The 24,019-nt window shown below is 53.4% G+C and overlaps 1 protein-coding gene across 1 annotated transcript in view; it reads left to right on the top strand.

Moving 5' to 3' along the window:
- PTN (pleiotrophin) overlaps positions 1–24,019 on the top strand; it is a 297,343-nt gene that overhangs the window by 209,921 nt on the left and 63,403 nt on the right. The window contains exon 4 of the mRNA XM_069628761.1: positions 23,319–23,480. Within this exon, the coding sequence (XP_069484862.1) occupies positions 23,319–23,480 (162 nt within the window). The remainder of the gene's footprint in view (positions 1–23,318; positions 23,481–24,019) is intronic.

The raw sequence follows: 24,019 nt of genomic DNA on the forward strand, positions 1-24,019 counted from the left end.
TCTCAACTCACATCCATGATCTTCCCCTGCTTGCCTTCCATCACACAGCTCTCAACTCCAGTCCACGATCTGCCCCTACTTGCCTTCCATTGCACATCTCCCAACTCCAGTCCACAATCTGCCCCTACTTGCTTTCCATTCCACAGCTCTCAACTCCAGTCCATGATCTTCCCCTACTTGCCTTCCATTCCACAGCTCTCAACTCCAGTCCACGATCTTCCTCTACTTGCCTTCCATCCCACAGCTCTGAACTCCAGTCCACGGTCTGCCCCTGCTTGCCTTCCATTCCAGAGCTCTCAACTCACATCCATGATCATCCCCTGCTTGCCTTCCATCACACAGCTCTCAACTCCAGTCCACGATCTGCCCCTGGTTGCCTTCCATCCCACAGCTCTCACATCCAGTCCACGATCTGCCCCTGCTTGCCTTCAATTCCACAGCTCTCAACTCCAGTCCACGATCTTCCCCTGCGTGCCTTCCATTCCACAGCTCTCAACTCCAGTCCACGATCAGCCCCTACTTGCCTTCCATTGGACAGCTCTCAACTCCAGTCCACGATCTGCCCCTACTTGCTTTCCATTCCACAGCTCTCCACTCCAGTCCACAATCTTCCCATACTTGCCTTCCATTCCACCGCTCTCAACTCACATCCATGATCTTCCCCTGCTTGCCTTCCATCACACAGCTCTCAACTCCATTCCACGATCTGCCCCTGGTTGCCTTCCATCCCACAGCTCTCACATCCAGTCCACGATCTGCCCCTGCTTGCCTTCCATTCCACAGCTCTCAACTCCAGTCCACGATCTTCCCCTACTTGCCTTCCAATCCCCAGCTCTCAACTCCAGTCCCCGATCTGCCCCTACTTGCCTTCCATTGCACATCTCCCAACTCCAGTCCACGATCTGCCCCTACTTGCTTTCCATTCCACAGCTCTCAACTCCAGTCCATGATCTTCCCCTACTTGCCTTCCATTCCACAGCTCTCAACTCCAGTCCACGATCTTCCTCTACTTGCCTTCCATCCCACAGCTCTGAACTCCAGTCCACGATCTGCCCCTGCTTGCCTTCCAGTCCACAGCTCTCAACTCCAGTCCATGATCTTCCCCTGCGTGCCTTCCATTCAACAGTTCTCACCTCGAGTCCACGATCTTCCCCTGCATGCCTTCCATTCCACAGCTCTCAACTCCAGTCCATGATCAGCCCCTACTTGCCTTCCATTCAACAGCTCTCAACTCCAGGTCAAAATCTGTCCCTACATGCCTTCCACTCCACAGCTCTCAACTCCAGTCCACGATCAGCCCCTACTTGCCTTCCATTGGACAGCTCTCAACTCCAGTCCACGATCTGCCCCTACTTGCTTTCCATTCCACAGCTCTCCACTCCAGTCCACGATCTGCCCGTGTTTTCCTTCCATTCCACAGCTCTCAACTCCAGTCCACGATCTTCCCCTGCGTGCCTTCTATTCCAAAGCTCTCACCTCCAGTCAACGATCTGCCCCTGCTTGCCTTCCATTCCACAGCTCTCAACTCACATCCATGATCTTCCCCTGCTTGCCTTCCATCACAGAGCTCTCAACTCCAGTCCACGATCTGCCCCTGGTTGCCTTCCATCCCACAGCTCTCACATCCAGTCCACGATCTGCCCCTGCTTGCCTTCCATTCCACAGCTCTAAACTCCAGTCCACGATCTTTCCCTGCGTGCCTTCCATTCCACAGCTCTCAACTCCAGTCCACGATCAGCCCCTACTTGCCTTCCATTGGACAGCTCTCAACTCCAGACCACGATCTGCCCCTACTTGCTTTCCATTCCACAGCTCTTCACTCCAGTCCACAATATTCCGATACTTGCCTTCCATTCCACAGCTCTCAACTCCAGTCCACGATCTGCCCCTACTTGCCTTCCAATCTCCAGCTCTCACCTCCAGTCCCCGATCTGCCCCTACTTGCCTTCCATTGCACATCTCCCAACTCCAGTCCACGATCTGCACCTACTTGCTTTCCATTCCACAGCTCTCAACTCCAGTCCATGATCTTCCCCTACCTGCCTTCCATTCCACAGCTCTCAACTCCAGTCCACGATCTTCCTCTACTTGCCTTCCATCCCACAGTTCTGAACTCCAGTCCACGATCTGCCCCTACTTGTGTTCCAATCCACAGCTCTCAACTCCAGTCCTTGGTCTGTCCCTGCTTGCCTTCCATTCCACAGCTCTCAACTCCAGTCCACGATCTTCCTCTACTTGCCTTCCATCCCACAGCTCTGAACTCCAGTCCACGATCTTCCCCTACTTGCCTTCCATTGCACAGCTCTCAACTCCAGTCCTTGGTCTGTCCCTGCTTGCCTTCCATTCTACAGCTCCCAACTCCAGTCCACGATCTGCCCATGCTTGCCTTCCATCCCACAGCTCGCAACACCAGTCCATGATCTTCCCCTGCGTGCCTTCCATTCAACAGTTCTCACCTCGAGTCCACGATCTTCCTCTACTTGCCTTCCATCCCACAGCTCTCAACTCCAGTCCACGATCTGCCCCTACTTGCCTTCCAATCCACAGCTGTGAAATCCACCTAGTCCATGATCTTCTCCTACTTGCCTTCCATTGAACAGCTCTCAATTCGAGTCCATGGTCTGCCCCTGCTTGCCTTTCATTCCACAGCTCTCAACTCCAGTCCACGGTCTGCCCCTACTTGCCTTCCATTCCACAACTCTCACGTCTAGTCCACAATCTGCCCCTATTTGCAGTCTATTCCACAGCTCTCAACTCCAGTCGACAATCTGCCCCTGCTATCCTTCTCTTCCACAGCTCTCAACTCCAATCCACAATCTTTCCCTGCTTTCTTTCCATCACACAGCTCTCAACTACGGTCCACGATCTGCCCCTGTTTGCCTTTCATTCCACAGCTCTCACATCCAGTCCACGATCTGCCCGTGCTTTCCTTCCATTCCACAGCTCTCAACTCCAGTCCACGATCTTCCCCTGCGTGCCTTCTATTCCACAGCTCTCACCTCCAGTCAACGATCTGCCCCTGCTTGCCTTCCATTCCACAGCTCTCAACTCACATCCATGATCTTCCCCTGCTTGCCTTCCATCACACAGCTCTCAACTCCAGTCCACGATCTGCCCCTGGTTGCCTTCCATCCCACAGCTCTCACCTCCAGTCAACAATCTGCCCCTGCTTGCCTTCCATTCCACAGCTCTCAACTCACATCCATGATCTTCCCCTGCTTGCCTTCCATCACACAGCTCTCAACTCCAGTCCACGATCTGCCCCTACTTGCCTTCCATTGCACATCTCCCAACTCCAGTCCACGATCTGCCCCTACTTGCTTTCCATTCCACAGCTCTCAACTCCAGTCCATGATCTTCCCCTACTTGCCTTCCATTCCACAGCTCTCAACTCCAGTCCACGATCTTCCTCTACTTGCCTTCCATCCCACAGCTCTGAACTCCAGTCCACGGTCTGCCCCTGCTTGCCTTCCATTCCAGAGCTCTCAACTCACATCCATGATCTTCCCCTGCTTGCCTTCCATCACACAGCTCTCAACTCCAGTCCACGATCTGCCCCTGGTTGCCTTCCATCCCACAGCTCTCACATCCAGTCCACGATCTGCCCCTGCTTGCCTTCCATTCCACAGCTCTCAACTCCAGTCCACGATCTTCCCCTGCGTGCCTTCCATTCCACAGCTCTCAACTCCAGTCCACGATCAGCCCCTACTTGCCTTCCATTGGACAGCTCTCAACTCCAGTCCACGATCTGCCCCTACTTGCTTTCCATTCCACAGCTCTCCACTCCAGTCCACAATCTTCCGATACTTGCCTTCCATTCCACCGCTCTCAACTCACATCCATGATCTTCCCCTGCTTGCCTTCCATCACACAGCTCTCAACTCCATTCCACGATCTGCCCCTGGTTGCCTTCCATCCCACAGCTCTCACATCCAGTCCACGATCTGCCCCTGCGTGCCTTCCATTCCACAGCTCTCAACTCCAGTCCACGATCAGCCCCTACTTGCCTTCCATTGGACAGCTCTCAACTCCAGTCCACGATCTGCCCCTACTTGCTTTCCATTCCACAGCTCTCCACTCCAGTCCACAATCTTCCGATACTTGCCTTCCATTCCACCGCTCTCAACTCACATCCATGATCTTCCCCTGCTTGCCTTCCATCACACAGCTCTCAACTCCATTCCACGATCTGCCCCTGGTTGCCTTCCATCCCACAGCTCTCACATCCAGTCCACGATCTGCCCCTGCTTGCCTTCCATTCCACAGCTCTCAACTCCAGTCCACGATCTTCCCCTACTTGCCTTCCAATCCCCAGCTCTCAACTCCAGTCCCCGATCTGCCCCTACTTGCCTTCCATTGCACATCTCCCAACTCCAGTCCACGATCTGCCCCTACTTGCTTTCCATTCCACAGCTCTCAACTCCAGTCCATGATCTTCCCCTACTTGCCTTCCATTCCACAGCTCTCAACTCCAGTCCACGATCTTCCTCTACTTGCCTTCCATCCCACAGCTCTGAACTCCAGTCCACGATCTGCCCCTGCTTGCCTTCCAGTCCACAGCTCTCAACTCCAGTCCATGATCTTCCCCTGCGTGCCTTCCATTCAACAGTTCTCACCTCGAGTCCACGATCTTCCCCTGCATGCCTTCCATTCCACAGCTCTCAACTCCAGTCCATGATCAGCCCCTACTTGCCTTCCATTCAACAGCTCTCAACTCCAGGTCAAAATCTGTCCCTACATGCCTTCCACTCCACAGCTCTCAACTCCAGTCCACGATCAGCCCCTACTTGCCTTCCATTGGACAGCTCTCAACTCCAGTCCACGATCTGCCCCTACTTGCTTTCCATTCCACAGCTCTCCACTCCAGTCCACGATCTGCCCGTGTTTTCCTTCCATTCCACAGCTCTCAACTCCAGTCCACGATCTTCCCCTGCGTGCCTTCTATTCCAAAGCTCTCACCTCCAGTCAACGATCTGCCCCTGCTTGCCTTCCATTCCACAGCTCTCAACTCACATCCATGATCTTCCCCTGCTTGCCTTCCATCACAGAGCTCTCAACTCCAGTCCACGATCTGCCCCTGGTTGCCTTCCATCCCACAGCTCTCACATCCAGTCCACGATCTGCCCCTGCTTGCCTTCCATTCCACAGCTCTAAACTCCAGTCCACGATCTTTCCCTGCGTGCCTTCCATTCCACAGCTCTCAACTCCAGTCCACGATCAGCCCCTACTTGCCTTCCATTGGACAGCTCTCAACTCCAGACCACGATCTGCCCCTACTTGCTTTCCATTCCACAGCTCTTCACTCCAGTCCACAATATTCCGATACTTGCCTTCCATTCCACAGCTCTCAACTCCAGTCCACGATCTGCCCCTACTTGCCTTCCAATCTCCAGCTCTCACCTCCAGTCCCCGATCTGCCCCTACTTGCCTTCCATTGCACATCTCCCAACTCCAGTCCACGATCTGCACCTACTTGCTTTCCATTCCACAGCTCTCAACTCCAGTCCATGATCTTCCCCTACCTGCCTTCCATTCCACAGCTCTCAACTCCAGTCCACGATCTTCCTCTACTTGCCTTCCATCCCACAGCTCTGAACTCCAGTCCACGATCTGCCCCTACTTGTGTTCCAATCCACAGCTCTCAACTCCAGTCCTTGGTCTGTCCCTGCTTGCCTTCCATTCCACAGCTCTCAACTCCAGTCCACGATCTTCCTCTACTTGCCTTCCATCCCACAGCTCTGAACTCCAGTCCACGATCTTCCCCTACTTGCCTTCCATTGCACAGCTCTCAACTCCAGTCCTTGGTCTGTCCCTGCTTGCCTTCCATTCTACAGCTCCCAACTCCAGTCCACGATCTGCCCATGCTTGCCTTCCATCCCACAGCTCGCAACACCAGTCCATGATCTTCCCCTGCGTGCCTTCCATTCAACAGTTCTCACCTCGAGTCCACGATCTTCCTCTACTTGCCTTCCATCCCACAGCTCTCAACTCCAGTCCACGATCTGCCCCTACTTGCCTTCCAATCCACAGCTGTGAAATCCACCTAGTCCATGATCTTCTCCTACTTGCCTTCCATTGAACAGCTCTCAATTCGAGTCCATGGTCTGCCCCTGCTTGCCTTTCATTCCACAGCTCTCAACTCCAGTCCACGGTCTGCCCCTACTTGCCTTCCATTCCACAACTCTCACGTCTAGTCCACAATCTGCCCCTATTTGCAGTCTATTCCACAGCTCTCAACTCCAGTCGACAATCTGCCCCTGCTATCCTTCTCTTCCACAGCTCTCAACTCCAATCCACAATCTTTCCCTGCTTTCTTTCCATCACACAGCTCTCAACTACGGTCCACGATCTGCCCCTGTTTGCCTTTCATTCCACAGCTCTCACATCCAGTCCACGATCTGCCCGTGCTTTCCTTCCATTCCACAGCTCTCAACTCCAGTCCACGATCTTCCCCTGCGTGCCTTCTATTCCACAGCTCTCACCTCCAGTCAACGATCTGCCCCTGCTTGCCTTCCATTCCACAGCTCTCAACTCACATCCATGATCTTCCCCTGCTTGCCTTCCATCACACAGCTCTCAACTCCAGTCCACGATCTGCCCCTGGTTGCCTTCCATCCCACAGCTCTCACCTCCAGTCAACAATCTGCCCCTGCTTGCCTTCCATTCCACAGCTCTCAACTCACATCCATGATCTTCCCCTGCTTGCCTTCCATCACACAGCTCTCAACTCCAGTCCACGATCTGCCCCTACTTGCCTTCCATTGCACATCTCCCAACTCCAGTCCACGATCTGCCCCTACTTGCTTTCCATTCCACAGCTCTCAACTCCAGTCCATGATCTTCCCCTACTTGCCTTCCATTCCACAGCTCTCAACTCCAGTCCACGATCTTCCTCTACTTGCCTTCCATCCCACAGCTCTGAACTCCAGTCCACGATCTTCCCCTGCGTGCCTTCCATCCCACAGCTCTCACATCCAGTCCACGATCTGCCCCTGCTTGCCTTCCATTCCACAGCTCTCAACTCCAGTCCACGATCTTCCCCTGCGTGCCTTCCATTCCACAGCTCTCAACTCCAGTCCACGATCAGCCCCTACTTGCCTTCCATTGGACAGCTCTCAACTCCAGTCCACGATCTGCCCCTACTTGCTTTCCATTCCACAGCTCTCCACTCCAGTCCACAATCTTCCGATACTTGCCTTCCATTCCACCGCTCTCAACTCACATCCATGATCTTCCCCTGCTTGCCTTCCATCACACAGCTCTCAACTCCATTCCACGATCTGCCCCTGGTTGCCTTCTATTCTACAGCTCCCAACTCCAGTCCACGATCTGCCCATGCTTGCTTTCCATCCCACAGCTCGCAACACCAGTCCATGATCTTCCCCTGCATGCCTTCTATTCCACAGCTCTCAACTACAGTCGACAATCTGCCCCTGCTTGCCTTCCAGTCCACAGCTCTCAACTCGAGTCCATGATCTTCCCCTGCGTGCCTTCCATTCAACAGTTCTCACCTCGAGTCCACGATCTTCCTCTACTTGCCTTCCATCCCACAGCTCTCAACTCCAGTCCACGATCTGCCCCTACTTGCCTTCCAATCCACAGCTCTGAAATTCACCTAGTCCATCATCTTCCCCTACTTGCCTTCCATTGAACAGCTCTCAACTCGAGTCCATGGTCTGCCCCTGCTTGCCTTTCATTCCACAGCTCTCAACTCCAGTCCACGGTCTGCCCCTACTTGCCTTCCATTCCACAACTCTCACGTCTAGTCCACAATCTGCCCCTACTTGCAGTCTATTCCTCAGCTCTCAACTCCAGTCGACAATCTGCCCCTGCTAGCCTTCCCTTCCACAGCTCTCAACTCCAATCCACAATCTTTCCCTGCTTTCTTTCCATCACACAGCTCTCAACTACGGTCCACGATCTGCCCCTGTTTGCCTTTCATTCCACAGCTCTCACATCCAGTCCACGATCTGCCCCTGCTTTCCTTCCATTCCACAGCTCTCAACTCCAGTCCACGATCTTCCCCTGCGTGCCTTCTATTCCACAGCTCTCACCTCCAGTCAACGATCTGCCCCTGCTTGCCTTCCATTCCAGAGCTCTCAACTCACATCCATGATCTTCCCCTGCTTGCCTTCCATCACACAGCTCTCAACTCCAGTCCACGATCTGCCCCTGGCTGCCTTCCATCCCACAGCTCTCACATCCAGTCCACGATCTGCCCCTGCTTGCCTTCCATTCCACAGCTCTCAACTCCAGTCGACGATCTTCCCCTGCGTGCCTTCCATTCCACAGCTCTCAACTCCAGTCCACGATCAGCCCCTACTTGCCTTCCATTGGACAGCTCTCAACTCCAGTCCACGATCTGCCCCTACTTGCTTTCCATTCCCCAGCTCTCCACTCCAGTCCACAATCTTCCGATACTTGCCTTCCATTCCACAGCTCTCAACTCACATCCATGATCTTCCCCTCCTTGCCTTCCATCACACAGCTCTCAACTCCAGTCCACGATCTTCCCCTGGTTGCCTTCCATCCCACAGCTCTCACATCCAGTCCACGATCTGCCCCTGCTTGCCTTCCATTCCACAGCTCTAAACTCCAGTCCACGATCTTTCCCTGCGTGCCTTCCATTCCACAGCTCTCAACTCCAGTCCACGATCAGCCCCTACTTGCCTTCCATTGGACAGCTCTCAACTCCAGTCCACGATCTGCCCCTACTTGCTTTCCATTCCACAGCTCTCCACTCCAGTCCACAATCTTCCGATACTTGCCTTCCATTCCACAGCTCTCAACTCCAGTCCACGATCTGCCCCTACTTGCCTTCCAATCTCCAGCTCTCAACTCCAGTCCCCGATCTGCCCCTACTTGCCTTCCATTGCACATCTCCCAACTCCAGTCCACGATCTGCACCTACTTGCTTTCAATTCCACAGCTCTCAACTCCAGTCCATGATCTTCCCCTACCTGCCTTCCATTCCACAGCTCTCAACTCCAGTCCACGATCTTCCTCTACTTGCCTTCCATCCCACAGCTCTGAACTCCAGTCCACGATCTGCCCCTACTTGCATTCCAATCCACAGCTCTCAACTCCAGTCCTTGGTCTGTCCCTACTTGCCTTCCATTCCACAGCTCTCAACTCCAGTCCAAGATCTTCCTCTACTTGCCTTCCATCCCACAGCTCTGAACTCCAGTCCACGATCTTCCCCTACTTGCCTTCCATTGCACAGCTCTCAACTCCAGTCCTTGGTCTGTCCCTGCTTGCCTTCCATTCTACAGCTCCCAACTCCAGTCCACGATCTGCCCATGCTTGCCTTCCATCCCACAGCTCGCAACACCAGTCCACGATCTTCCCCTGCGTGCCTTCTATTCCACAGCTCTCAACTACAGTCAACAATCTGCCCCTGCTTACCTTCCAGTCCACAGCTCTCAACTCCAGTCCATGATCTTCCCCTGCGTGCCTTCCATTCAACAGTTCTCACCTCGAGTCCACGATCTTCCTCTACTTGCCTTCCATCCCACAGCTCTCAACTCCAGTCCACGATCTGCCCCTACTTGCCTTCCAATCCACAGCTCTGAAATCCACCTAGTCCATGATCTTCCCCTACTTGCCTTCCATTGAACAGCTCTCAACTCGAGTCCATGGTCTGCCCCTGCTTGCCTTTCATTCCACAGCTCTCAACTCCAGTCCACGGTCTGCCCCTACTTGCCTTCCATTCCACAACTCTCACGTCTAGTCCACAATCTGCCCCTATTTGCAGTCTATTCCACAGCTCTCAACTACGGTCCACAAACTGCCCCTGTTTGCCTTTCATTCCACAGCTCTCACATCCAGTCCACGATCTGCCCGTGCTTTCCTTCCATTCCACAGCTCTCAACTCCAGTCCACGATCTTCCCCTGCGTGCCTTCTATTCCACAGCTCTCACCTCCAGTCAACGATCTGCCCTTGCTTGCCTTCCATTCCACAGCTCTCAACTCACATCCATGATCTTCCCCTGCTTGCCTTCCATCACACAGCTCTCAACTCCAGTCCACGATCTGCCCCTGGTTGCCTTCCATCCCACAGCTCTCACATCCAGTCCACGATCTGCCCCTGCTTGCCTTCCATTCCACAGCTCTCAACTCCAGTCCACGATCTTCCCCTGCGTGCTTTCCATTCCACAGCTCTCAACTCCAGTCCACGATCAGCCCCTACTTGCCTTCCAATGGACAGCTCTCAACTCCAGTCCACGATCTGCCCCTACTTGCTTTCCATTCCACAGCTCTCCACTCCAGTCCACAATCTTCCGATACTTGCCTTCCATTCCACAGCTCTCAACTCACATCCATGATCTTCCCCTGCTTGCCTTCCATCACACAGCTCTCAACTCCAGTCCACGATCTGCCCCTGGTTGCCTTCCATCCCACAGCACTCACATCCAGTCCACGATCTGCCCCTGCTTGCCTTCCATTCCACAGCTCTCAACTCCAGTCCACGATCTTCCCCTACTTGCCTTCCAATCCCCAGCTCTCAACTCCAGTCCCCGATTTGCCCCTACTTGCCTTCCATTGCACATCTCCCAACTCCAGTCCACGATCTGCCCCTACTTGCTTTCCATTCCACAGTTCTCAACTCCAGTCCATGATCTTCCCCTACTTGCCTTCCATTCCACAGCTCTCAACTCCAGTCCACAATCTTCCTCTACTTGCCTTCCATCCCACAGCTCTGAACTCCAGTCCACGATCTGCCCCTGCTTTCCTTCCATTCCAGAGCTCTCAACTCACATCCATGATCTTCCCCTGCTTGCCTTCCATCACACAGCTCTCAACTCCAGTCCACGATCTGCCCCTGGTTGCCTTCCATCCCACAGCTCTCACATCCAGTCCACGATCTGCCCCTGCTTGCCTTCCATTCCACAGCTCTCAACTCCAGTCCACGATCTTCCCCTGCGTGCCTTCCATTCCACAGCTCTCAACTCCAGTCCACGATCAGCCCCTACTTGCCTTCCATTGGACAGCTCTCAACTCCAGTCCACGATCTGCCCCTACTTGCTTTCCATTCCACAGCTCTCCACTCCAGTCCACAATCTTCCGATACTTGCCTTCCATTCCACAGCTCTCAACTCACATCCATGTTCTTCCCCTGCTTGCCTTCCATCACACAGCTCTCAACTCCAGTCCACGATCTGCCCCTGGTTGCATTCCATCCCACAGCTCTCACATCCAGTCCACGATCTGCCCCTGCTTGCCTTCCATTCCACAGCTCTCAACACCAGTCCACGATCTTCCCCTACTTGCCTTCCAATCCCCAGCTCTCAACTCCAGTCCCCGATCTGCCCCTACTTGCCTTCCATTGCACATCTCCCAACTCCAGTCCACGATCTGCCTCTACTTGCTTTCCATTCCACAGCTCTCAACTCCAGTCCATGATCTTCCCCTACTTGCCTTCCATTCCACAGCTCTCAACTCCAGTCCACGATCTTCCTCTACTTGCCTTCCATCCCACAGCTCTGAACTCCAGTCCACGATCTTCCCCTGCATGCCTTCCATTCCATAGCTCTCAACTCCAGTCCATGATTAGCCCCTACTTGCCTTCCATTCAACAGCTCTCAACTCCAGGTCAAAATCTGTCCCTACATGCCTTCCACTCCACAGCTCTCAACTCCAGTCCACGATCAGCCCCTACTTGCCTTCCATTGGACAGCTCTCAACTCCAGTCCACGATCTGCCCCTACTTGCTTTCCATTCCACAGCTCTCCACTCCAGTCCACGATCTGCCCGTGTTTTCCTTCCATTCCACAGCTCTCAACTCCAGTCCACGATCTTCCCCTGCGTGCCTTCTATTCCAAAGCTCTCACCTCCAGTCAACGATCTGCCCCTGCTTGCCTTCCATTCCACAGCTCTCAACTCACATCCATGATCTTCCCCTGCTTGCCTTCCATCACACAGCTCTCAACTCCAGTCCACGATCTGCCCCTACTTGCCTTCCATTGCACATCTCCCAACTCCAGTCCACGATCTGCCCCTACTTGCTTTCCATTCCACAGCTCTCAACTCCAGTCCATGATCTTCCCCTACTTGCCTTCCATTCCACAGCTCTCAACTCCAGTCCACGATCTTCCTCTACTTGCCTTCCATCCCACAGCTCTGAACTCCAGTCCACGGTCTGCCCCTGCTTGCCTTCCATTCCAGAGCTCTCAACTCACATCCATGATCTTCCCCTGCTTGCCTTCCATCACACAGCTCTCAACTCCAGTCCACGATCTGCCCCTGGTTGCCTTCCATCCCACAGCTCTCACATCCAGTCCACGATCTGCCCCTGCTTGCCTTCCATTCCACAGCTCTCAACTCCAGTCCACGATCTTCCCCTGCGTGCCTTCCATTCCACAGCTCTCAACTCCAGTCCACGATCAGCCCCTACTTGCCTTCCATTGGACAGCTCTCAACTCCAGTCCACGATCTGCCCCTACTTGTTTTCCATTCCACAGCTCTCCACTCCAGTCCACAATCTTCCGATACTTGCCTTCCATTCCACCGCTCTCAACTCACATCCATGATCTTCCCCTGCTTGCCTTCCATCACACAGCTCTCAACTCCATTCCACGATCTGCCCCTGGTTGCCTTCCATCCCACAGCTCTCACATCCAGTCCACGATCTGCCCCTGCTTGCCTTCCATTCCACAGCTCTCAACTCCAGTCCACGATCTTCCCCTACTTGCCTTCCAATCCCCAGCTCTCAACTCCAGTCCCCGATCTGCCCCTACTTGCCTTCCATTGCACATCTCCCAACTCCAGTCCACGATCTGCCCCTACTTGCTTTCCATTCCACAGCTCTCAACTCCAGTCCATGATCTTCCCCTACTTGCCTTCCATTCCACAGCTCTCAACTCCAGTCCACGATCTGCCCCTGCTTGCCTTCCAGTCCACAGCTCTCAACTCCATTCCATGATCTTCCCCTGCGTGTCTTCCATTCAACAGTTCTCACCTCGAGTCCACGATCTTCCCCTGCATGCCTTCCATTCCCACTCTCAACTCCAGTCCATGATCAGCCCCTACTTGCCTTCCATTCAACAACTCTCAACTCCAGGTCAAAATCTGTCCCTACATGCCTTCCACTCCACAGCTCTCAACTCCAGTCCACGATCAGCCCCTACTTGCCTTCCATTGGACAGCTCTCAACTCCAGTCCACGATCTGCCCCTACTTGCTTTCCATTCCACAGCTCTCCACTCCAGTCCACGATCTGCCCGTGTTTTCCTTCCATTCCACAGCTCTCAACTCCAGTCCACGATCTTCCCCTGTGTGCCTTCTATTCCAAAGCTCTCACCTCCAGTCAACGATCTGCCCCTGCTTGCCTTCCATTCCACAGCTCTCAACTCACATCCATGATCTTCCCCTGCTTGCCTTCCATCACAGAGCTCTCAACTCCAGTCCACGATCTGCCCCTGGTTGCCTTCCATCCCACAGCTCTCACATCCAGTCCACGATCTGCCCCTGCTTGCCTTCCATTCCACAGCTCTAAACTCCAGTCCATGATCTTTCCCTGCGTGCCTTCCATTCCACAGCTCTCAACTCCAGTCCACGATCAGCCCCTACTTGCCTTCCATTGGACAGCTCTCAACTCCAGTCCACGATCTGCCCCTACTTGCTTTCCATTCCACAGCTCTTCACTCCAGTCCACAATATTCCGATACTTGCCTTCCATTCCACAGCTCTCAACCCCAGTCCACGATCTGCCCCTACTTGCCTTCCAATCTCCAGCTCTCAACTCCAGTCCCCAATCTGCCCCTACTTGCCTTCCATTGCACATCTCCCAACTCCAGTCCACGATCTGCACCTACTTGCTTTCCATTCCACAGCTCTCAACTCCAGTCCATGATCTTCCCCTACCTGCCTTCCATTCCACAGCTCTCAACTCCAGTCCACGATCTTCCTCTACTTGCCTTCCATCCCACAGCTCTGAACTCCAGTCCACGATCTGCCCCTACTTGCGTTCCAATCCACAGCTCTCAACTCCAGTCCTTGGTCTGTCCCTGCTTGCCTTCCATTCCACAGCTCTCAGCTCCAGTCCACGATCTTCCTCTACTTGCCTTCCATCCCACAGCTCTGAACTCCAGTCCACGATCTTCCCCTACTTGCCTTCCATTGCACAGCTCTCAACTCCAGTCCTTGGTCTGTCCCTGCTTGCCTTCCATTCTACAGCTCCCAACTCCAGTCCACGATCTGCCCATGCTTGCCTTCCATCCCACAGCTCGCAACACCAGTCCACGATCTTCCCCTGCGTGCCTTCTATTCCACAGCTCTCAACTACAGTCGACAATCTGCCCCTGCTTACCTTCCAGTCCACAGCGCTCAACTCCAGTCCATGATCTTCCCCTGCGTGCCTTCCATTCAACAGTTCTCACCTTGAGTCCACGATCTTCCTCTACTTGCCTTCCATCCCACAGCTCTCAACTCCAGTCCACGATCTGCCCCTACTTGCCTTCCAATCCACAGCTGTGAAATCCACCTAGTCCATGATCTTCTCCTACTTGCCTTCCATTGAACAGCTCTCAATTCGAGTCCATGGTCTGCCCCTGCTTGCCTTTCATTCCACAGCTCTCAACTCCAGTCCACGGTCTGCCCCTACTTGCCTTCCATTCCACAACTCTCACGTCTAGTCCACAATCTGCCCCTATTTTCAGTCTATTCCACAGCTCTCAACTCCAGTCGACAATCTGCCCCTGCTATCCTTCCCTTCCACAGCTCTCAACTCCAATCCACAATCTTTCCCTGCTTTCTTTCCATCACACAGCTCTCAACTACGGTCCACGATCTGCCCCTGTTTCCCTTTCATTCCACAGCTCTCACATCCAGTCCACGATCTGCCCGTGCTTTCCTTCCATTCCACAGCTCTCAACTCCAGTCCACGATCTTCCCCTGCGTGCCTTCTATTCCACAGCTCTCACCTCCAGTCAACGATCTGCCCCTGCTTGCCTTCCATTCCACAGCTCTCAACTCACATCCATGATCTTCCCCTGCTTGCCTTCCATCACACAGCTCTCAACTCCAGTCCACGATCTGCCCCTGGTTGCCTTCCATCCCACAGCTCTCACCTCCAGTCAACGATCTGCCCCTGCTTGCCTTCCATTCCACAGCTCTCAACTCACATCCATGATCTTCCCCTGCTTGCCTTCCATCACACAGCTCTCAACTCCAGTCCACGATCTGCCCCTACTTGCCTTCCATTGCACATCTCCCAACTCCAGTCCACGATCTGCCCCTACTTGCTTTCCATTCCACAGCTCTCAACTCCAGTCCATGATCTTCCCCTACTTGCCTTCCATTCCACAGCTCTCAACTCCAGTCCACGATCTTCCTCTACTTGCCTTCCATCCCACAGCTCTGAACTCCAGTCCACGGTCTGCCCCTGCTTGCCTTCCATTCCAGAGCTCTCAACTCACATCCATGATCTTCCCCTGCTTGCCTTCCATCACACAGCTCTCAACTCCAGTCCACGATCTGCCCCTGGTTGCCTTCCATCCCAGAGCTCTCACATCCAGTCCACGATCTGCCCCTGCTTGCCTTCCATTCCACAGCTCTCAACTCCAGTCCACGATCTTCCCCTGCGTGCCTTCCATTCCACAGCTCTCAACTCCAGTCCACGATCAGCCCCTACTTGCCTTCCATTGGACAGCTCTCAACTCCAGTCCACGATCTGCCCCTACTTGCTTTCCATTCCACAGCTCTCCACTCCAGTTCACAATCTTCCGATACTTGCCTTCCATTCCACCGCTCTCAACTCACATCCATGATCTTCCCCTGCTTGCCTTCCATCACACAGCTCTCAACTCCATTCCACGATCTGCCCCTGGTTGCCTTCCATCCCACAGCTCTCACATCCAGTCCACGATCTGCCCCTGCTTGCCTTCCATTCCACAGCTCTCAACTCCAGTCCACGATCTTCCCCTACTTGCCTTCCAATCCCCAGCTCTCAACTCCAGTCCCCGATCTGCCCCTACTTGCCTTCCATTGCACATCTCCCAACTCCAGTCCACGATCTGCCCCTACTTGCTTTCCATTCCACAGCTCTCAACTCCAGTCCATGATCTTCCCCTACTTGCCTTCCATTCCACAGCTCTCAACTCCAGTCCACGATCTTCCTCTACTTGCCTTCCATCCCACAGCTCTGAACTCCAGTCCACGATCTGCCCCTGCTTGCCTTCCAGTCCACAGCTCTCAACTCCAGTCCATGATCTTCCCCTGCGTGCGTTCCATTCAACAGTTCTCACCTCGAGTCCACGATCTTCCCCTGCATGCCTTCCATTCCACAGCTCTCAACTCCAGTCCATGATCAGCCCCTACTTGCCTTCCATTCAACAGCTCTCAACTCCAGGTCAAAATCTGTCCCTACATGCCTTCCACTCCACAGCTCTCAACTCCAGTCCACGATCAGCCCCTACTTGCCTTCCATTGGACAGCTCTCAACTCCAGTCCACGATCTGCCCCTACTTGCTTTCCATTCCACAGCTCTCCACTCCAGTCCACGATCTGCCCGTGTTTTCCTTCCATTCCACAGCTCTCAACTCCAGTCCACGATCTTCCCCTGCGTGCCTTCTATTCCAAAGCTCTCACCTCCAGTCAACGATCTGCCCCTGCTTGCCTTCCATTCCACAGCTCTCAACTCACATCCATGATCTTCCCCTGCTTGCCTTCCATCACACAGCTCTCAACTCCAGTCCACGATCTGCCCCTGGTTGCCTTCCATTCCACAGCTCTCACATCCAGTCCACGATCTGCCCCTGCTTGCCTTCCATTCCACAGCTCTAAACTCCAGTCCACCATCTTTCCCTGCGTGCCTTCCATTCCACAGCTCTCATCTCCAGTCCACGATCAGCCCCTACTTGCCTTCCATTGGACAGCTCTCAACTCCAGTCCACGATCTGCCCCTACTTGCTTTCCATTCCACAGCTCTTCACTCCAGTCCACAATATTCCGATACTTGCCTTCCATTCCACAGCTCTCAACTCCAGTCCACGATCTGCCCCTACTTGCCTTCCAATCTCCAGCTCTCAACTCCAGTCCCCGATCTGCCCCTACTTGCCTTCCATTGCACATCTCCCAACTCCAGTCCACGATCTGCACCTACTTGCTTTCCATTCCACAGCTCTCAACTCCAGTCCATGATCTTCCCCTACCTGCCTTCCATTCCACAGCTCTCAACTCCAGTCCACGATCTTCCTCTACTTGCCTTCCATCCCACAGCTCTGAACTCCAGTCCACGATCTGCCCCTACTTGCGTTCCAATCCACAGCTCTCAACTCCAGTCCTTGGTCTGTCCCTGCTTGCCTTCCATTCCACAGCTCTCAACTCCAGTCCACGATCTTCCTCTACTTGCCTTCCATCCCACAGCTCTGAACTCCAGTCCACGATATTCCCCTACTTGCCTTCCATTGCACAGCTCTCAACTCCAGTCCTTGGTCTGTCCCTGCTTGCCTTCCATTCTACAGCTCCCAACTCCAGTCCACGATCTGCCCATGCTTGCCTTCCATCCCACAGCTCGCAACACCAGTCCACGATCTTCCCCTGCGTGCCTTCTATTCCACAGCTCTCAACTACAGTCGACAATCTGCCCCTGCTTACCTTCCAGTCCACAGCTCTCAACTCCAGTCCATGATCTTCCCCTGCGTGCCTTCCATTCAACAGTTCTCACCTCGAGTCCACGATCTTCCTCTACTTGCCTTCCATCCCACAGCTCTCAACTCCAGTCCACGATCTGCCCCTACTTGCCTTCCAATCCACAGCTGTGAAATCCACCTAGTCCATGATCTTCCCCTACTTGCCTTCCATTGAACAGCTCTCAACTCGAGTCCATGGTCTGCCCCTGCTTGCCTTTCATTCCACAGCTCTCAACTCCAGTCCACGGTCTGCCCCTACTTGCCTTCCATTCCACAACTCTCACGTCTAGTCCACAATCTGCCCCTATTTGCAGTCTATTCCACAGCTCTCAACTCCAGTCGACAATCTGCCCCTGCTATCCTTCCCTTCCACAGCTCTCAACTCCAATCCACAATCTTTCCCTGCTTTCTTTCCATCACACAGCTCTCAACTACGGTCCACGATCTGCCCCTGTTTGCCTTTCATTCCACAGCTCTCACATCCAGTCCACGATCTGCCCGTGCTTTCCTTCCATTCCACAGCTCTCAACTCCAGTCCACGATCTTCCCCTGCGTGCCTTCTATTCCACAGCTCTCACCTCCAGTCAACGATCTGCCCCTGCATGCCTTCCATTCCACAGCTCTCAACTCACATCCATGATCTTCCCCTGCTTGCCTTCCATCACACAGCTCTCAACTCCAGTCCACGATCTGCCCCTGGTTGCCTTCCATCCCACAGCTCTCACATCCAGTCCACGATCTGCCCCTGCTTGCCTTCCATTCCACAGCTCTCAACTCCAGTCCACGATCTTCCCCTGCGTGCCTTCCATTCCACAGCTCTCAACTCCAGTCCACGATCAGCCCCTACTTGCCTTCCATTCAACAGCTCTCAACTCCAGGTCAAAATCTGTCCCTACATGCCTTCCACTCCACAGCTCTCAACTCCAGTCCACGATCAGCCCCTACTTGCCTTCCATTGGACAGCTCTCAACTCCAGTCCACGATCTGCCCCTACTTGCTTTCCATTCCACAGCTCTCCACTCCAGTCCACGATCTTCCTCTACTTGCCTTCCATCCCATAGCTCTGAACTCCAGTCCACGATCTGCCCCTGCTTGCCTTCCAGTCCACAGCTCTCAACTCCAGTCCATGATCTTCCCCTGCGTGCCTTCCATTCAACAGTTCTCACCTCGAGTCCACGATCTTCCCCTGCATGCCTTCCATTCCACAGCTCTCAACTCCAGTCCATGATCAGCCCCTACTTGCCTTCCATTCAACAGCTCTCAACTCCAGGTCAAAATCTGTCCCTACATGCCTTCCACTCCACAGCTCTCAACTCCAGTCCACGATCAGCCCCTACTTGCCTTCCATTGGACAGCTCTCAACTCCAGTCCACGATCTGCCCATACTTGCTTTCCATTCCACAGCTCTCCACTCCAGTCCACGATCTGCCCGTGTTTTCCTTCCATTCCACAGCTCTCAACTCCAGTACACGATCTTCCCCATGCGTGCCTTCTATTCCAAAGCTCTCACCTCCAGTCAACGATCTGCCCCTGCTTGCCTTCCATTCCACAGCTCTCAACTCACATCCATGATCTTCCCCTGCTTGCCTTCCATCACACAGCTCTCAACTCCAGTCCACGATCTGCCCCTGGTTGCCTTCCATCCCACAGCTCTCACATCCAGTCCACGATCTGCCCCTGCTTGCCTTCCATTCCACAGCTCTAAACTCCAGTCCACGATCTTTCCCTGCGTGCCTTCCATTCCACAGCTCTCAACTCCAGTCCACGATCAGCCCCTACTTGCCTTCCATTGGACAGCTCTCAACTCCAGTCCACGATCTGCCCCTACTTGCTTTCCATTCCACAGCTCTCCACTCCAGTCCACAATATTCCGATACTTGCCTTCCATTCCACAGCTCTCAACTCCAGTCCACGATCTGCCCCTACTTGCCTTCCATTGCACATCTCCCAACGCCAGTCCACGATCTGCACCTACTTGCTTTCCATTCCACAGCTGTCAACTCCAGTCCATGATCTTCCCCTACCTGCCTTCCATTCCACAGCTCTCAACTCCAGTCCACGATCTTCCTCTACTTGCCTTCCATCCCACAGCTCTGAACTCCAGTCCACGATCTGCCCCTACTTGCGTTCCAATCCACAGCTCTCAACTCCAGTCCTTGGTCTGTCCCTGCTTGCCTTCCATTCCACAGCTCTCAACTCCAGTCCACGATCTTCCTCTACTTGCCTTCCAACCCACAGCTCTGAACTCCAGTCCACGATCTTCCCCTACTTGCCTTCCATTGCACAGCTCTCAACTCCATTCCTTGGTCTGTCCCTGCTTGCCTTCCATTCTACAGCTCCCAACTCCAGTCCACGATCTGCCCATGCTTGCCTTCCATCCCACAGCTCGCAACACCAGTCCACGATCTTCCCCTGCGTGCCTTCTATTCCACAGCTCTCAACTACAGTCGACAATCTGCCCCTGCTTACCTTCCAGTCCACAGCTCTCAACTCCAGTCCATGATCTTCCCCTGCGTGCCTTCCATTCAACAGTTCTCACCTCGAGTCCACGATCTTCCTCTACTTGCCTTCCATCCCACAGCTCTCAACTCCAGTCCACGATCTGCCCCTACTTGCCTTCCAATCCACAGCTCTGAAATCCACCTAGTCCATGATCTTCCCCTACTTGCCTTCCATTGAACAGCTCTCAACTCGAGTCCATGGTCTGCCCCTGCTTGCCTTTCATTCCACAGCTCTCAACTCCAGTCCACGGTCTGCCCCTACTTGCCTTCCATTCCACAACTCTCACGTCTAGTCCACAATCTGCCCCTATTTGCAGTCTATTCCACAGCTCTCAACTCCAGTCGACAATCTGCCCCTGCTATCCTTCCCTTCCACAGCTCTCAACTCCAATCCACAATCTTTCCCTGCTTTCTTTCCATCACACAGCTCTCAACTACGGTCCACGATCTGCCCCTGTTTGCCTTTCATTCCACAGCTCTCACATCCAGTCCACGATCTGCCCGTGCTTTCCTTCCATTCCACAGCTCTCAACTCCAGTCCACGATCTTCCCCTGCGTGCCTTCTATTCCACAGCTCTCACCTCCAGTCAACGATCTGCCCCTGCTTGCCTTCCATTCCACAGCTCTCAACTCACATCCATGATCTTCCCCTGCTTGCCTTCCATCACACAGCTCTCAACTCCAGTCCACGATCTGCCCCTGGTTGCCTTCCATCCCACAGCTCTCACATCCAGTCCACGATCTGCCCCTGCTTGCCTTCCATTCCACAGCTCTCAACTCCAGTCCACGATCTTCCCCTGCGTGCCTTCCATTCCACAGCTCTCAACTCCAGTCCACGATCAGCCCCTACTTGCCTTCCATTGGATAGCTCTCAACTCCAGTCCACGATCTGCCCCTACTTGCTTTCCATTCCACAGCTCTCCACTCCAGTCCACAATCTTCCGATACTTGCCTTCCATTCCACAGCTCTCAACTCACATCCATGATCTTCCCCTACTTGCCTTCCATCACACAGCTCTCAACTCCAGTCCACGATCTGCCCCTGGTTGCCTTCCATCCCACAGAACTCACATCCAGTCCACGATCTGCCCCTGCTTGCCTTCCATTCCACAGCTCTCAACTCCAGTCCACGATCTTCCCCTACTTGCCTTCCAATCCCCAGCTCTCAACTCCAGTCCCCGATCTGACCCTACTTGCCTTCCATTGCACATCTCCCAACTCCAGTCCACGATCTGCCCCTACTTGCTTTCCATTCCACAGCTCTCAACTCCAGTCCATGATCTTCCCCTACTTGCCTTCCATTCCACAGCTCTCAACTCCAGTCCACGATCTTCCTCTACTTGCCTTCCATCCCACAGCTCTGAACTCCAGTCCACGATCTGCCCCTGCTTGCCTTCCAGTCCACAGCTCTCAACTCCAGTCCATGAGCTTCCCCTGCGTGCCTTCCATTCAACAGTTCTCACCTCGAGTCCACGATCTTCCCCTGCATGCCTTCCATTCCACAGCTCTCAACTCCAGTCCATGATCAGCCCCTACTTGCCTTCCATTCAACAGCTCTCAACTCCAGGTCAAGATCTGTCCCTACATGCCTTCCACTCCACAGCTCTCAACTCCAGTCCACGATCAGCCCCTACTTGCCTTCCATTGGACAGCTCTCAACTCCAGTCCACGATCTGCCCCTACTTGCCTTCCATTCCGCAGCTCTTACCTCCAGTCCACAATCTGCCCCTACTCGCCTTCCATTCCGCAGCTCTCAACTCCAGACCATGATCTGCCCCTACTTGCCTTCCATTCCACAGCTCTCACTTCCAGCCCACGATCTGCCCCTCCTTGCCTTCCATTCCACAGTTCTTAAATCCAGTCCACGATCTGCCCCTACTTGCCTTCCATTCCACAGCTCTCAACTCCAGTCTGGTGCTTAGTCCTCTCGCTCGCTGCTCGAGCAGAATGTTTGGACTCTGATTTACCCCGTTGCCCATCTTGACAAAACTCTCAACTTCACCACTGGCACACTTTATAATCTCTCGCGCTCTCCTCCCACCTGTCCCTATTAACTCAATGCTGGCTGGCTCTCTATGCAGAACCGGTCTCTTTACACATGTCTACCTCTTGCTTTGAACCCATTCATGGACTTGCCTCTACCCTTTCTGGCTGACAGTGTACCATGCGACGCTTCTTCTCATACCCTTCCCTCTGACACCCCACCCGCTCTCCCCCACCCCTGAACTCCAGACCCCCAGTTATAAAACTCAGCAACAAAATCATTACATTCAAATTTGTAGCACATTTCCATCTGCCACACCTTGATGAACACCAAACCTCATTAAATACATTAATAATAATAATAATAATAATAATAATAATAATAATAATAATAATCCTATCCCATAACATTACCCCGACAATACAATACAATTCCTCCCCACTATCACTGCATATATGACTGACCATGTGAATAATCCATCTATGTATCTGTTTTCCAGTGTCCTGAACTGGTTATGTACTCATTGTGCATTGTTCATTCATCTATTGAAAGGCCCCTGCTTGCAGGACTCTCCAGCGTATTGTGAGATAACGCTGTACTTCTGGTCGAAGTGCCATGTCCTCAATTAATACAAATAAAATGTATCTTAGTCCCAGAGAGTGATTTGAATTCACCTACATTTCCTTTCCTGTCCAGCAGAGGTCAGGCTTGTATCATTTATAGTAATCTGAGGTTGATGTCTCTTCTCTTTTTTTTTGTGAAATTCTATATTCTGAATAAACAGTAACCTTTACTGAGAGCTTTGCCATAGGGTTAAGTCATGACCCCTGTCATTGGGGACACCAGCCCTGGGCATTCTTCCAGATTTTGCAATCAATGGAATGACTGGCATATAAACCAGTATGCGGCTTAGTGAAAGCACATGACGGCAAAGACGGTGCCCTTCGTGGTATGGGCCGCTGTCACTAGGAAGGGACACTATGTTTCCAGCCTATTGCCCGTTACTGCTATCAGATGCTTAAGTGTGAGCCGATCAGTTGAAGTTAATCAATACGCACCGCCCACAATGCACTCGTTTCCAAATGACAGATTCGAATGCTTATCCTAAGCCTCTTGTAGTCCTAAGCGTGTGCTGCCACGTTTAATGCTTGCGTGGCTCCTGCTCTGTCATACTCTCACTTACCTCTGCCCTTCTCTTTTACAGCCGAGTGCAAGTACCAGTTCCAGGCTTGGGGAGAGTGCGACCCTGAAACCGGAGTAAAGGTCCGCAGTGGGAGCCTGAAGAGGGCCCTTCACGACGCCGAATGCCAGAACACTGTCAGCATCTCCAAGCCCTGCGGCAAGGTGAACAAGCCCAAGCCGGAAGGTAAGCAGGGTCTCCGCCAGGGGGTGGCCTCTAGGACCCAGCAAACTGCATCTGAGCTCTTTAGATGAACGGACGCAGGAGAATATCTGCTGGCTGGCAGCTGGGGTAGGTAAAGCGCTCAGAGCCAAGACCTGCACATCAGTGCATGAAGCCTGCTGGATTTTGGAAAATATCTGCAAAGCTCATGAGCCCGTCATCCATGTCGCTCCTGTGCTGAATTAGCTGTGCTGCTGTGCTTGGTACTGTGCCGCTGTGCTTGGTACTGTGCCGCTGTGCTAGGTACTGTGCCGCTGTGCTTGAATGAACTGTGCCAATGCAAATTGAATAGCACTGTACCACTGCACCATGGAGCGATACATATCCCCTGACAACATAGCGGCATCCACTGTGCAGTTTCCTCTGCACTGGCAGGATGAGCTTGCTGTCTATGAGAAGAGAAAGTGTCTGGGAGGGGAGGCTGTTATGTTGGACACCGTCTTTAACCTCGCAAAAAGATACACCAAGCAGATCAACAAAAAGCTGAAATACCCTTGAGACAA

Source organism: Ambystoma mexicanum, chromosome 12 (genome assembly GCF_040938575.1).
Source record: "Ambystoma mexicanum isolate Mex_15411 chromosome 12, UKY_AmexF1_1, whole genome shotgun sequence".
In the NCBI taxonomy this organism is placed as follows: Eukaryota; Metazoa; Chordata; class Amphibia; order Caudata; family Ambystomatidae; genus Ambystoma; species Ambystoma mexicanum.